General features: G+C 39.2%; 1 protein-coding gene across 3 annotated transcripts in view; it reads right to left on the reverse strand.

The window, feature by feature from the left end:
* Positions 1-438: 438 nt before the first annotated feature.
* MAPRE2 (microtubule associated protein RP/EB family member 2) overlaps positions 439-15,123 on the reverse strand; it is a 153,736-nt gene continuing 139,051 nt past the window's right edge. For all 3 annotated transcript variants that reach the window (XM_038391743.2, XM_038391740.2, XM_038391741.2), the window contains 2 exons: positions 13,947-14,105; positions 439-3,641 (listed from right to left, as the gene is read on the reverse strand). In XM_038391743.2, coding sequence (XP_038247671.1) covers positions 3,570-3,641; positions 13,947-14,105 — 231 coding nt within the window. In that variant the 3' untranslated portion in view covers positions 439-3,569. The remainder of the gene's footprint in view (positions 3,642-13,946; positions 14,106-15,123) is intronic.

Below are 15,123 nucleotides of genomic sequence, written 5' to 3' on the forward strand. Positions count from 1 at the left end.
CAAAGCAGCCTTCTCTGAAGCTGTGATGAAACATTAAAGCAAACCTCTAGGTGGAGATCAAGAGCAATTTAGATTAGATCCTTCCTCCTTCTAGGAAGGAAGCATTGCCTGCCCCCCAGTACTGTTCCCTAAGGCTTAGTAGCAAATACCTAACACACTTTCCCACAGTACACTGAGTCAGATCCATGGAGTTGGCTTTAATGCATTCTTTCAGCTATTTCATCAAACAGAGCAAGTATTTCTGATCCCAATTTAAATCTTTTAGAGATTGCACTTAACATGGCATCCCTACCGTTAGACCTCTGTGACAAAGGTCCATTTGGAATTTCCCTGTAGATCTTCACTATAATATTCCCTCTTCACCTCTTAGTTTACTTTTGCTGTACCTACATCCAAACTAAACTACAGCTGCAAGAGATTTAGTACTCTGAAACTGGAAAGAGTTTGCCAAAAGAATACTCTGCATCTTATTTTATTTTTTTTTATATTTTCATTCATCTCATCCTGAGATTTGTGGAAGGGTGATACAGTTGTTGGGCTCCTGAAAAGAGATTTCTACATACATTATGAACCACATTTCCTTTTAAAGCATTTGGCTTTTTTTCCCCTTGCTCGCATTTGCAATTAATAATGAAACAGTTTAATATATAAATAGAAAACTACCACTTTAAACTATTTTGAATAGTCTCTAGAGCTACACAGATTTTAACATATACTTTTTTTTATTAAATATGTAAAAAGATAAACGCAAGTCAAGTTATTCACATATTCAGAGACCAAAAAAAAAAAATCTACTCTACCATGCGACAATTTGTGGGTAATGTAAAATGACTGATACATCCGAATAAGACTTTTTGCATCTATGATGTCATTACTTATCTATTTATAATTAACAATACATATGTTTACATTCCTTTCAGTTTACATTTAATATATAACCAAAGCTTTATGGTGTGCTATTTAGTAAAAGTAATTACAAATGCATATTAAAACCATAACGGAATAATGGTGTTACTCACCCAGGCAGGACAACTCTATCCCCTTCCAGAGAATCACTCCTCACCACATTTGAGGCTCTCTGGCTTGGGAAGGTAACTACCATTCCTGTGCCCAACATCAATCACTTCCTGCCTGATACAAAGCAGTGAAAGGGTTATACTCCTCAGACCAATTACAAGGCAGAGTAGGAAGAAAGGGAGGAAAGGACAGGTTGGCTTTTTTTTTTTTTTTTTTATACTTATAGCTGAAAAGGGTAGGGTAGAGTAGCCTTGTCGAGAACCACCTCGCAAGCAGAAAAATCTAACCATTTTGTAGCCTTGGAAAAACACTTTTTAAGGAAGACTCTTCAATGTCTGCTTGCCTATAATTGGAAAGATGATGGAATTGTATCAGTGATCACAATCTGGTGCTGATGCCAGTAGATGGGTAGGGTCTGATCCTGAATTCCTTGCGCCACCAGAACTTCCCCAGATGCTAATGGAAATTTCTGAGACAAAATTAAGAACTGTGCCCTAAATGCTGACATTATATCCTTATAAAAAACTCCTCACTTTTTAATTTGCTTTACATATAGGATTTTAATTGAAACCAAGCAAATCAATTAAACTAAAAATCGCAATGAAAGTGCTACATTGCAGGGTACAGCACTTTCACTACCTATTATTGGATAGGAAGTGAGGTCAAGGCCAGAAAACTCTTAAACCACAGGGACTGGATACTATGCTGCTGAGCCAAGGGAGCAATTGAGGAAATGGAAACACCTGTTCTAATGTTTAAAGGTATTTTATGTACTGGTTGTGGTATGAAACTCAGTAGGAGTGATTGCTCACATTTAACTAAATTAGATTAACATTGTTGCAAAAGATTTGAGAACTGAAGATTTTTTTTAAATTAAAAAACCTTCTGCTTCAGTATAAATTTAGTACCAGAGCTTAATCAGTAAAGCAACTCCATAAAGATTTTTAAAAAGATACACCATTCAGAAGGTTTTATTGAGCTTTTCAATGATAGTAGCCTGGGATGAGACTTTTCCTTGTGCCTGCCAAATCAAATAACCGAAGTAATAAATCTAGAATTAAGAAATCAAGCGATGGAAGCCAGGAACACCAGGTGTAAAAGAAAGGCAATACCGATTCAGAAATAGAACAAAAATGTGCTATTTTAAGATTTTTTTAAAATAAGGAACGCTTTTAAATGTATTTTATGCTATATTTCTGCCAACAAAATGCCATAATTTAGAACAGGATAACAAGTACCCTAATTAAGAGGAAACACCCTTGGTACAGAAGTCTCTAAAGTCTAGCTCTGCACTGGGCCAACCTATCCAGCAGTGAGGTCAGTCAGTCTGCAGAACTGTTTTTGTCCCTTGCAGGTGATCCCCTGCTAATATGTTCTTTACCTCTAACAGGACTTCTGGCTGGTTCACTAAGCATGCAGAGTGGCCTAAGCACCAATGGGGAAAATATGCCTTCATCAGTATTCAAATCATTTCATGTTTAAAAGGAGAATCTCTTAAGAGTTTCAAGACTTGTTCTGCAGCTGGTTTGCTGCAAATCAACCTTGGATATGCCTAGCCCCAGTAAGGAAGTCTTCATCTTCCATATGTGTATGGCCAAGGGGAGAGGAGGCAAGAGTAGGAAAGAGGAATGGTTGACCCATTTGATCCTCATTCGTAGGAGTGGCAGGCAGAATATAAGGTCAGAGATGGCATTCTGCAGATGCAGCTGCAGGAGAGAGATTGTCGTCTCCCGAATCAGCACTGAGCTGGAGGCAGCAACAGAATTTCTAATAAATACAGGTCCTTCAAAAGAAAGAAGCAGGGAAAGCTTCTGTTGAAAAGTCAGGAAGTTGAGAGGACTTTCAAACAGCTAAGTAGACACGTATCTTCCAGAAATAAAAACATATCGTGCAGCTTTCTAACATGCTTTGGTGTAAAACACTCAGGGGGGTTTAAATCTTTATTAGGGAAACTGTTGCTTTGCAGTCTCTTTTGTGAATACAGGATAGGAACGATATGAGTCACATAAGCCTTTTCCCTCCACAACACACACCTCATCATTATAGCTTGAGTATCATTTCTAATGTATCCCTTTGTTCCAATTGTTTGACCAAATTTATGCCCCGAGGCAGATGTACTAGAAAATACCAAAGCACCACCAAGTGACAAACACATCTAGTGGTACAGTACTTCTTGCCACAAGAGATGCCAATATAAACATTTTAGAACAAATTACAAATGTATCATACTTAAGACAAAAAGAAAAAATAAATATATATATTTTTTAAAAAGCGGAACGAATCTCAAGCAGCCAAGTGGTGAAGTTGCAGTGATGTACAGTAGGTGATGTAGCCCTAAGACCTCTCAGGTAGACACACTGAAAGAAGACTTCTGCAAATGCATCTTGGCAAAATATGGGTACAGAATGCTGTGGTTTGCTGGCACTCACTACGGTACATAAATGTTAATGGCAGACTGGGAGTGACTGGTTTTGAGTTTGAGGCCACACATGTTCCTTTCTCCAGAAGAAAGTTCCCATACAGAATGAAAACTGTCAAAGATGTTGGACAGGTCAGTATTCTTCCTGCTGCTGGGGCTGTTCATGAACCTGCTCCTCGCCTTCATGCTCATCTGTGTGGCTCTCCTGCATGTTCAAAAATAAAAAAAATAAAAGACTTCAACAGAACACACTCCTGATTTGATATATTACCATAGCACTAAACCTAGTCTATGTTTTGGCTCCTAATTTTCATTCAAGTATGAGGACGACAGGTAGCCATAACTTCAAGGCTACCAAGGCAAGACATCTGTGTTGGACACTCACACATCCCCTTTATTCTCAATATCCAAACTATTTTGCAAGCATGTCTGTTTAATATAACGGGATGAACCTTTGGGACTAAGGGGTTAATATTTGAAGAATTTCATTTCCAGTACAAAAGAGACTAGTTCAGTGGAATACATGTTGCATACTAATTAACAGGACTCATAACAGGTTTATGGAAAAATAAGTTTCAGAGCACTTTGGGATAGCTTTTCTTTTGTTACTTAAAGACTCTGAAAACTGGGATAAGACCATGTTTAATATGGTCTGCTGCAGTGGCCTGTGGTACGTGAGTGTGATAAACGAGTTAAAACTGCACAATCAGTCATAGGTTACAATTCAGACAAATCCACTTTAATATATTTCTGCGAGGGAGAAAACTGTTTTGTGCTTCTCAAGTATCATTTGACTTGTAGCTAGTAGGGAGCATGGGTGGCAGCTAATAGCTGGGGAAAGCACAGATTTACCATGGAATTACATTATAATTAGGGCTGTCAAAACCATTAAAAATAATTGGAGTTAATCACAAGATTAAAAAAATAGTTGTGATTAATTGCAGTTTTAATCACACTGTTAAACAACAGAATGCCGCCAATTTAAATTTATTATAAATATTTTTGGATTTTTTCTACATTTTAAAACACAGAATACAAAGTGTACAGTGCTCACTTTATATTATTTTTATTACAAATGTTTGCACTGTAAAAAAGAAACAAAAGAAACAGTGTTTTTCAATTCATCTCATACAAGTACTGTAATGCAATCTCTTTCTCGTGAAAATGAAACTTACAAATGTAGAAATTATTCTTTTTTACATTCCTGCACTCAAAAACAAAAACTTTAGCACCTACTAGACAAAGCATGAAGGAGCACATGAATATTTAGTATATCTGACACATAAATACCTTACAGTGCCAACTACAACAGTGCTATGCAAACACTTGTTTTCACTTTCAGGTGACATTGTAAATAAGAAGCGTGCACCATTATCACCCATAAATGTAAACAAACTTGTTTGTCTTAGAGATTGGCTGAACTAGAAGTAGGAGTGAGTGGACTTGTATGAGGTGAATTGAAAAATACAATTTCTTTTGTTTATCTTTTTTTTACACTGAAAATATTTGTAATAAAAATAATAAAAAGTGAGCACTGTACACTTTGTATTCTGTGTTGTAACTAAAAATCAATATATTTGAAAATGGAGGAAAAACATCCAAAATTGGTTTTCTATTATTGTTTAACAGTACTATTAAAATTGTGATTGTGTCTTTTTAAAATCTAGTTAATTTGTTTTGTGTTAACTGCATGCATTAACTATGATTAATTGAAAGCACTAATTATAACGGATTAGCCCATTTACTAGTTAATATATGGATTTTATTTTAACCAGTTTGTGCTTGATGGGAGCTGGGATTATTCCCCCCAAAATGCTGTTGGTTTTTACAGCATTAAGTGACATATTGTTGCTATGAATGGACATTATAGAATAGGTCGTTTATCTGCAAACTAGAGTTTGATAAGGGATGTGGCTAAATGAGAGCTCCTGATACACATTCCCTGATTTGTCATTCACCTACCCTGGTCAAGTCTCTTAAAATTCAATGATGGCTCCTAAGAGTCTGAGCAGCGTTGCCAACTCATGATTTTACTGCAAATACCCCAATATTTGCTGTTTTTCATAAAGCCTCAGTTATGCTATTACACGAATACCTAGGCATAGACTGAAGAAAAAAAAAATATGTAGCCTTCATGGCTAGAAGTTCGAAAGGCTCAAAAGTCAGAAGGTGCATTTAAAAAGAACCCAACATTTAAAAAATTCTCATGATTTTTTGGATCTGACTCATCACTTTTGAATATTTAAGGTTGGCAGTAATATTATCCAAACTGAGGAGAGAAAGGAAGCACCATACCCACAGGTGCAATACACTCTGGGCACTGGGAGAAGCACTGGCCAGAACAATGTGCTACCTTTGGAAGAGATTAAGTCAGAATTTCCCACAGTGCAGCTCTGAGGATTCTTTGGGGGCAGGGCCACAACACAGTCCTGACAAGCCCACCTCTGGGGCCGGCTAACAAAGATGGCAGCCCTAGTTTTTTTTCCTCCTTTCTCCTACAATATAGTATCGCTGCCTCCTGCAGAGGTGCACTAGGGAGCAGATTTTCTTGCCCTTCCCCAGCCCTGCATAGCTAAGTGCTAAGCATGATCACAGAAGTATGATCTGCTAAATTACATTATAAAATGCACAAGGTCCAGAATGCTTTACAAATGAGTGAAATACAGTCTCGTGTTCAAAAGTTGGATGCACTTTAGGAAACAGATATTTTTATTTTCCTTAGTTGTTTTATTCATGATTCTGCTAACCTAAATCAAAGTTTAAAAGGATACCTAAACTTTTTTGGGAGTTTTATTTAATCCACAAAATGTACCTTAAGAATAATTAAATAGTGAAACGTATTTATTTTCTTTGAACAACTCTCGGTCCAGCATTCATTGACTTCACTGGCTACTGTTAGTGACATTATGTCTGACCTTTGTTGTCTGAGGACTAGCATTAATTCCCATTATTTAAAAAAAAAAACTGATTAGTTATGTACAACATTCTCTAGGGATGCTTCATAGAATGCACCTTCCGACAAGGCAAATAAACACTGATTCTTTTAGATCAGAGATTTATTATTTCAAGATACTAATTTTAGTAAAATATTGTACAGTTTAGTGATACTGGAACTCAAAAACCAAATCTTAAAGCGCACTTTCCATGTTCCCATTGACTCTGGCACCATTAAAAGCTATGTTTTGTTTCAGCAGATTTCATCATTCTGGAGAATGATTTTATTGAAAAGACCCTACATAGTTCATCCCTGCCCTGCATTAGTAATAGCTAGCTGACTACGACTGAGAGGCGGGGGGACAACTTTGCTTAGCTGCCATTCAAGTTGTACCATCAAGAATCCAATACCTCTGCAGGACCTGCTATCTCCAGACAATTTTTATTAGATGTGATTGGTGTAAATAACTCTCCAAAACGGATATTGCTAATTTTCAAATGTAGAGGCTGGTGGGGGGGGAGGGGAGGGCGGGAGGAAGGGGAAGAGTCTGCTGAAGAGAATTTGAGGCTTCTCAGTTTAATTCAAAGCGGGTTATGCAATAAAGTGTTTCCATTTTAGCAGGTAACTATACGTTTCTAGAGGATAGGGGAGGCAGAATAAGGCTTTTTACATTTGGTGTCAATACTGAGCTGGTTTTGGAATGGTCCTTTTCAGATGGGAAGTTAAACAAAATAAAAACAGAATGATACACAAAAGTCAAAATATCAGCACTGATACTCCTAATCTTGGGCATTAAAGTGACTCCCTGGATGTTTACCTGTCTGATGAGATGCCAGGGTAAATTAAAATCCATTATTTTTTTTTTAAATCAGCTTTCTTCATTATTTAAATTGGATTTTATTTAAGCTAAATACAGGGTTGTTTATGAAAATACACTATTTAAAATTATATTTGAAATTGACAATCTATGTTGAGACAAAATTTATTACAATCTTAAAATTATTTAATTTAAACATTAAAATATTAATTATTACATGTTTGCTGTCAAACTTTAAAGACAGTCAAAACCACTGTACTGGTAGATGTCACCTGAGTTTGTTGAAGTGCTCAACTAGCTTTTGACAGTAATAGCCTCTTCCGCAGGTACAGATAGAATAATTTCTTCATTTTAGTTTATTCAACTATTCAGTTCAAAGACTAGTTTATTTCAATTTCAAAAGCAGATGGGAGTTGAAAAAGCAGGAAAGCTTGTTTTTCTCTATCAATCTATGAATAAAAGCTAGGTAAGAGAGGATGAGATCTATAAGATCTAAAATCTTGAAGGACACAATGACCAGAAACAATTAGTTCAATTTACTAACTACAGACAATACAGGTTATAAATCTGTTTTAAACGCAAAACATGTTTTGATAAACTTTTTGTTTTATGTATCCAGCATATTTAAAGCAGTTTTATTTAATAAAAAAATAAAATGCTGGTTTTTTGCATTTGAATTTCCATCCAAATAGAGCAGTGGTCCCCAAACTGTGGGGTACTCCCAAGGGGGGGGGGAAGGAGAATGTTTGGGGATCGCATCACAGGGCTTGGCCAGCCCCCATGGGAGACACAGAGGGAGTGCCATCCAGCCCTGCTCTGCCCCCAGCCCAACCCCACCCCCAGCCACAGTTCCACTCCGCCTTTTGCTCTGCCCCAGCTCAGCTCAAACCCCAACCGCAGTTCCACTCCGCCCTCTGCTCTGCCCCAGCCCAGCCCCAGCTCTGCCCTCATTGCCTCTTTGTTCTCAGGCCAGCTCTGCCTCTAGCCCCAGCTCCGGTTCTGGCCCCCCGCCCACTCTGCCTTCAGCCAAAGCTGTGCTGTAATGGAAAGGGAGCGTGGACAGATTCTATTACTGATGGGGGGGGGGGGTGGACAGGAAAAGTTTGGGCACCACTGAAATAGAACTCAACACAAATCACAAGCAAAAAATTGGTGTAGATAATTATTTAAATAAAAGTGTACAGATATCGTGCTGATTAACACAAATAAACACCAGATTTAATGTAAGGACTATATTTAGTTGCAAATCAAGATGTGTTAATGATTACCAAGCAACGAGAATCAACCTTTTTTCAGGAAAATAACTATAAAGTATGAATGTAAAACATGATTAAAGTCAATTATTTAAATCATGTTTCATGGCTGCTGAGTTAAATCATGATTACAATCAGTGATCTGAATAAATTTGATTTAAATAAATTCCCACTGACATGCAGATTTTTATGAGGCACCATCTAGAAAATACATGCATGATATTATAAACTTGTACATACTGATCTTGTACATGTGCTAAGGAAAGCCACTAATTATGAGCCAAGAAGTGGCTTGGGAACCTACTCTGACTCTGAACAAGACTGGTGGTCTTCTGTCTGCCTGAGGAATGGTTTCCTTGGACTGGAAATGGCAAATTCTCCCTGTGCTCTGGCCACTCCTGAAGAAGTTGTTCTGAAATTTGGGCATAAATTTCTCAGTTTATACAGTCTATACCTATACAAATGAAATAGGAAAGTCAGACTTTCACTATGCACAATCACTTTGGGACCATATAGTCTATTTGAACAGCATCCCTAAAAAGTAAAGTAATAGAGCATTTACTTCTACCATATATCATAGGATTGTGTCACCTCATACTTCCTCTAATAGAGATGCTAGCTTCCAGCTGTGAATAACCTGACTCTTCAACCTATCTGACTCATACGGTTAGCCATCTAACTGCGCAGGTGTAACTGCCGGCAAAGTCAGATACTATGAAGCCCAACTACTTCAGGAAGGGTCTCTTTCAACTGGAGTTTTTTTCTGAGGAATTGGAGCAGTAGGGCGCTAAAATTTACTAAGTTAAGACAAACTGCTTGAGAACCTTGAGCTGAGGGACTGACAGGGATAGATACGCACTAAAGCAATTAAATAATGGCAAGCCTTTAGCTTCCATTAAACTGCAACAGACTAGACTGTTTAGGAGAGAGAACAGAAGCAGCACATTTTTCACTACAAGCCAGAACTGTATGGCTCAAGGATTCATAACTGGATATGAAGCCTTTCACCTCTGGATTACAAGACTGAATTACACCAGTTCAAAAGTGACTGAAAGCTGTTAGGCTAAACAGACTATCAAATGTTTTACTTGCTAACTGAAGTCCCAGTTCAGTTCTCAGCACATCCATGTCATAAGCAATACATTTACTAAGAAACTAATGACCCAGTATCTGTCTTTCTCAAATGCTCCTGCGAATTTGCTGATGTCTTTAAAGTCTTTTCTCTCCCCAGCACTCTTCCTCTTTACCTCTCTTTATATCCAGCTTTGTTCTTACAGACACAAATAAATTATTTTTACTTGCTAATATTATTTAATTTTTCTCTGGGTGATGTGTGTAGTCCCTTCATATCTTTGTTACTGAGTAAAAATTCTTATAAACAAAGATTTAACAAACAAAAAAGAAAAAACAACTCATCCAAGTTGGTGCTTGCATTGTCAATCTCAGCAGAGAAAGTCTACTGACTGAATGGAAGCTGCTTTATTCATACCCTAAAATTGTTGTCTCCAGTTCAGTACAGAGGCAACGTAGAGAAGCTGATCAAGCCACGGACCAGGTTGTGCCTTATGGATTATTTATAGGGCTCTGTGTCTGTCAGAAGGTCACGGAAGTCACAGATTCCGTGACTTTCCGCAACCTCCGTGACTTCTGCAGTGGCCAATGTGGCTGACCCCAGCCCCTGGGACTGCTGCTCACGTGGCCATGGGACAGCCACACTGGCTGCTGCTGGAGCCGCTCCACAGCCAGCTGTTCGGGCGGCCCCCCAGCCAGCTGCAACAGTCACTGCTGGAGCTACCCCAGGGACTGCCCAGACCTTGTGCAGCTGGCCCAGGGGACCGAGTGAGCACCAGTCCTAGGGGTGGCGGAAGCAGCAGCGGGGATGCGGCCTTGGGCCCCCTCTGCCCCCCCCCAGAGAAGTAGCCCGCTGCCGCCCCCTCCAGAGCAGCGGCTCCCCCGGGGGGTCCCCCCAGCTAAGATTTAGTCAGAGTATTTATAGTACAAGTCAAGGTCAGGTCATGGGGCTGTGAATTTTTGTTTATTGCCCTTGACCTATTCATGACTTTTGCTAAAAATACCCATGACTACATCACAGCCTTAATTATGTATTAATTTAACAGAGATGAAACCAATAGGATTCTACAAAAATGTAATAATGTTACACAGAAATTACTGTAAAAATCTACTGAATTTAATAGAGAACATCCTTTATAGGTGTTCTTAAAAACAACTTATATCTAATTCTATCACAGGCATATAAAACTATTAAATTCTATAAGGAATTTACTTAGGGGCATGGCCTTCCTTAGGCATACACAGCATATGCGGCTGTGTAGGGCACCCAAAAATTTGGGGCACCACCGGGACCATAGGCGCCGACTTCTCATCTTGTCAGGGGCTGCTCGACCCCGCAGCCTCCACTCCATGCTCCACCCCCACTCCACTCCCCCAAGTCTGTGCCCCTTCCCGCCCCGCTCCACCCCCACCCCGTCTCCTCCCCCGAGTGCGCCCCATCCCTGCTTCTCCCTCTCCCTCCCAGAGCTTGAACGCCGTGAATCAGCTGTTTGCGGCACTCTGGAAGCGCTGAGAGGAGTTGGTAAGCGCTGGGCGGCTGGCGCGTGAGAGGTGTGGCAGGAGAGGGGAAGAGGGGAGCGTGGTGCAAAAATTTTCCCTGTGCGTGCTTCAGCCCCAGAGTACCCACCTGCGGAGTCTGCGGCTATGACCAGGACAGCAGATAAGCGCGGGTCAGCTCCCCCGCACACAGTGCGCGCTGCAGTCTCCTTACTAGGCAGAAGGCAGGGGCCGTATTCACAGAGCCAACAAAGGGGCACCAGTATTCACAGAGCCGAATGCAGCGGCATGGGGCACCAGTTGCGCCAGCATAGGAGCACCAGTTTAATAATACTGCGTAGGGCCCCATAAATCCTAAGGATGGCCCTGCTTTGGGGGTAGCTGATCTGAGAGGTGAGCTTCAGTCTCTAGTGCTGTCAATCCAAAACTTTTTGCAAATATTAAGTTTATTTTAAAAAAAGAGCTATTAAAAATAGGGATTAAAAACTGAATAAGAACAGTTGACATGTCTGAATAGGGCATGCTCTCTATAAAGAATACAATATATGCCTGTAAAATTCCAGCTTAAATGAACCAGGGCATGTGAGTGCTACCAAAAGGTTATTGGAAATATGAACCGAAAACAAATTTAAGTCAACAATGATATTTCAAGCATGAGGCTTTTGCCAGGAATGATCTGAACAGTTTGTTCTAACTATAACTTTTTGCTGAGGATAGCCTCATGACCCTTGATATCTAAAATGCACCCTGAACACTAAGTTAACCCTTTCACTTCACTGACAGTCCCTACACTCCAGCTCTTTCATTAGCAGTCCATTAGACCAGAGGTTAAACCAAAGCTGGATTTAGCAAGAACTCATTAGGAAAAAAACAGAACTGTTGGAGCTGCTTGTAGCTTTGGGAGTTGGAGCTCTCTTTCATTTGGGGTCAGGAAATCCTAAATGCTGTTACCAAGGGATTAGCCTACTAAATGCTCAGTGATAGAGAGAACATTTAACTTGGAGATGACGAACAGATTCACTGCACAGGCAAAAAATAGAACGCAAAGGCAAGGCAAGCCAAGGAAAAAAGAAGAAATTGCAAAAGAAAGTCGGCAAGATATGCAGCTACTCTCTCCACTGTTCGCATCAGAGCACCTAGATCTTTGGCTCTAAGTGCTAGTGCGCTGATGTCTTGCTTCAGTAAACCAACACTGAGCACCAAAGAGCTAAGGAAGAAAGACAAGGGGCTCAGTTTTCCCATTGCAAAATATGCAATAATGCAGTGGAAGTTATCTGTATATCCAGATGCGGGAGAACAGGGCTGTAATAGCAAGATGAAACCTGTAGACTCTGCTTTGTCATACACTTCAGGTGAGGATGCACTGTATATGCTAAATGTTCTTGGGCAGCTATTAGTTTATCACATTCCTAGTGGGGAGGATGGAAGGGAACCAGACAAAGAGCTCAGAACTATGATCTGAGGTAAGCTGAATTTTGTGATGTGTTTTGCTAATAACGAAAACTAAAGAAAAGGGAATCAACAAGCATTCTTTAGCTGGGAAGTCACTTAACAATTCAAGCCAATGAACAAACAGATGTGATAGGATATGGGGAGAAGGGATTTCTCTGGCTTCCCTTTACAAATAAATCACTGTTCTTGCATCCAGTCATTTCCTTTGACCACTATATATGTGCAGTTCTTATGACTTTGCTCATATGTCGGGTCAAGTTTTTTTTAAATGTTTGGTCCTATCAGTATTGAAATACTGGTTTGTTTCCTAAGGAAACCTCCCTGAATCCCTCCCACTTCCAGTCAGTTTTAGCTGTGTGGGGCCATCAAGATCATAATTACAATTTTCAAGTTCTTGATAGTGTTTTAAAAACTACACAAGGTAAATTACTCTAGCCTTGCTTTTAATGACCCAATAATCTTATCTCAAGACAACTAAACCAACTACTACTGAAGTTATCATCTGAGAATAGATACTAAATAAGGAAGTGTCAACAAAACCACAGTACCAGTGAGAGTATGTTGATGCCAATACATTCTGGAACCAAAGCTACGGTCCACTGGAGACTAAGGGGCAGGGTGTGTGCATGGTGTCAATCTTCAGAGTAGTGCACACAGGGATTTAGCTAACATGAATGGGAGTAGTTCCAACTAAATTCTCATGTAGTCATTACCCCTGAACCTATCTAAGGAATTGAGTCAGTACCCTTTGTCAGCCCTCTTCTTCCTGTTCTATTAAATGTTTACCATGCTATGTCTATAATACAAGTGAGATTCTTGCTTATTCTTCCAGATAAAATAATTCTGAAATACTGGTAGATTGAAAAGGACAAAAGATTATTGGGTTTTGTGCAGTGAAGATTCTGCCTATAGCAAAAGGATAAAAATGCTAAATAAAAAAGCAGATATGTTCCTTGTACCAGAAGTAATCATAGTGTGTACAGTGTGCAAATCTGTGAACATGTTTATCTGGTCTTCAATTTAATATTCTGAGATATTTAGGACCCTCTATATTTCAGCATATTTATGCAATCTGACTTTCAAGAACATGTCAAGGAACAGGATTACAAAAAAATTTCTGTATAATCGCAGCAGCAGAAACAAAGCAGAGGCAGAAATAAGAAAATTTTAAAATACTTCAAAATGCTTTTGATGTCCCCTTCTGTTTCAGATTAACATCTCAACAAAATCAGAGCACATAAAATTTATACAACTGCTCTAAAAAGCTATCAGCCCCTTCAGTGCATTCACCAATAACAAAAAACGATTGTCTCTAGCTGCAAAGTGTTTTTTTAAATTGACATTTGTTAAAAAGACTAGGTTGCAACAATCTGTGCTGATCTACCTAGAGAACTTGACCCAACATGGTGCCAGTGATTCTTCAACTGAAATTAAGTCTGTTTTCATTAAGGAAACATACAAGAATAAAGAACATCTTGCACTTACGTGTTCTTCTGAAGCATAAAGGACTTCCATTAGCCTTTGGACAAGGTCATTATTTTCTTGCCCATGTTCTTGGCAGAGAAGTTCAATCTCCCTTAATTTTCCAAAGTAGAAATCCCTTTCCTTCTCCACGCCTTCGAGTGCAAGTTTTAATGAATGTACCTGTAAATAAAACATAGATGTTCCAATAACAGGACCACAGCACGTGCCATCTGTGAGACAGACTATGAGTGAGTTTTGCCTTCAGTGCAGGACAGTGCATAACAGGCATAATCTTAATATATATACTTTTTTACAAGTTTTTAAACTTAAAGGTGCATTTTGTAGTTGTTAAAGGTGCCAGACTGTCGGAATAAGGAAATCTTTGTTCACAGAGCAGCATGGGCAAAGGAGAGTAGACTTCCCCATACTACCCATCAAGGCACCTCAACTGTGACCCTGCAGGGACCATTTTTACAGAATGTTTCAGTGCTGTGGCAATACATATCAATAGCAAGCTCCAATGACAGAGTGGCTCAGGATCTGTGACTAAAACCTGGCCCCTGTTCGGACTGCTATAAGTGCCAAGCTGTGCCACTTGCCATGGCAATTTCACAATATTCATAATGGCCGCATTTCTACTTTGGCTGAATTAACGTACGTTTGCTGTAAGTATTGTTTATCCTAAAATTTATCTACTCCTTAAAAATATTTAGCTGTGTCTCTCATGATAATTTTTTAAATTTTCTGTCAATCATGCCTTGGCAGAATAATGATAAGATGACCTACTATATGTTAAAAAAATCTCTGAGTGCAAGTACTGTGTGTAGCTGCTTATACCTTTCTTCACTTGTTTAACTGGTCTCGTGCTGGGTTTCAGAATTCTCTTATGCTGGCATAAAATATAGTGGTAGTTCTGAAATACCAGCTTTCAGGTGGTTGATCCAGGTGCTCCCTGATGGGGTTCTCACAACAAATGTTTTGGTGACCTCAGAAAGCGGCCATCAACTCTTGCTGGTGGCCACTTTGACAATTTTTCCTAAAATACTTATTTAACTTTAGGAAAAACAAATAAATATGCATATATACATGTCCAAATCATTGTAATTTATTTACAATGGGTTTTTTTTTTGTTGTTGTTGAAAACTCAATAATAAATACAATTGTCTCTATTCTTTACTGGACCTACGCAGAATAGAAA

This window comes from Dermochelys coriacea, chromosome 2, assembly GCF_009764565.3.
Source record: "Dermochelys coriacea isolate rDerCor1 chromosome 2, rDerCor1.pri.v4, whole genome shotgun sequence".
Lineage (NCBI taxonomy): Eukaryota > Metazoa > Chordata > Testudines > Dermochelyidae > Dermochelys > Dermochelys coriacea.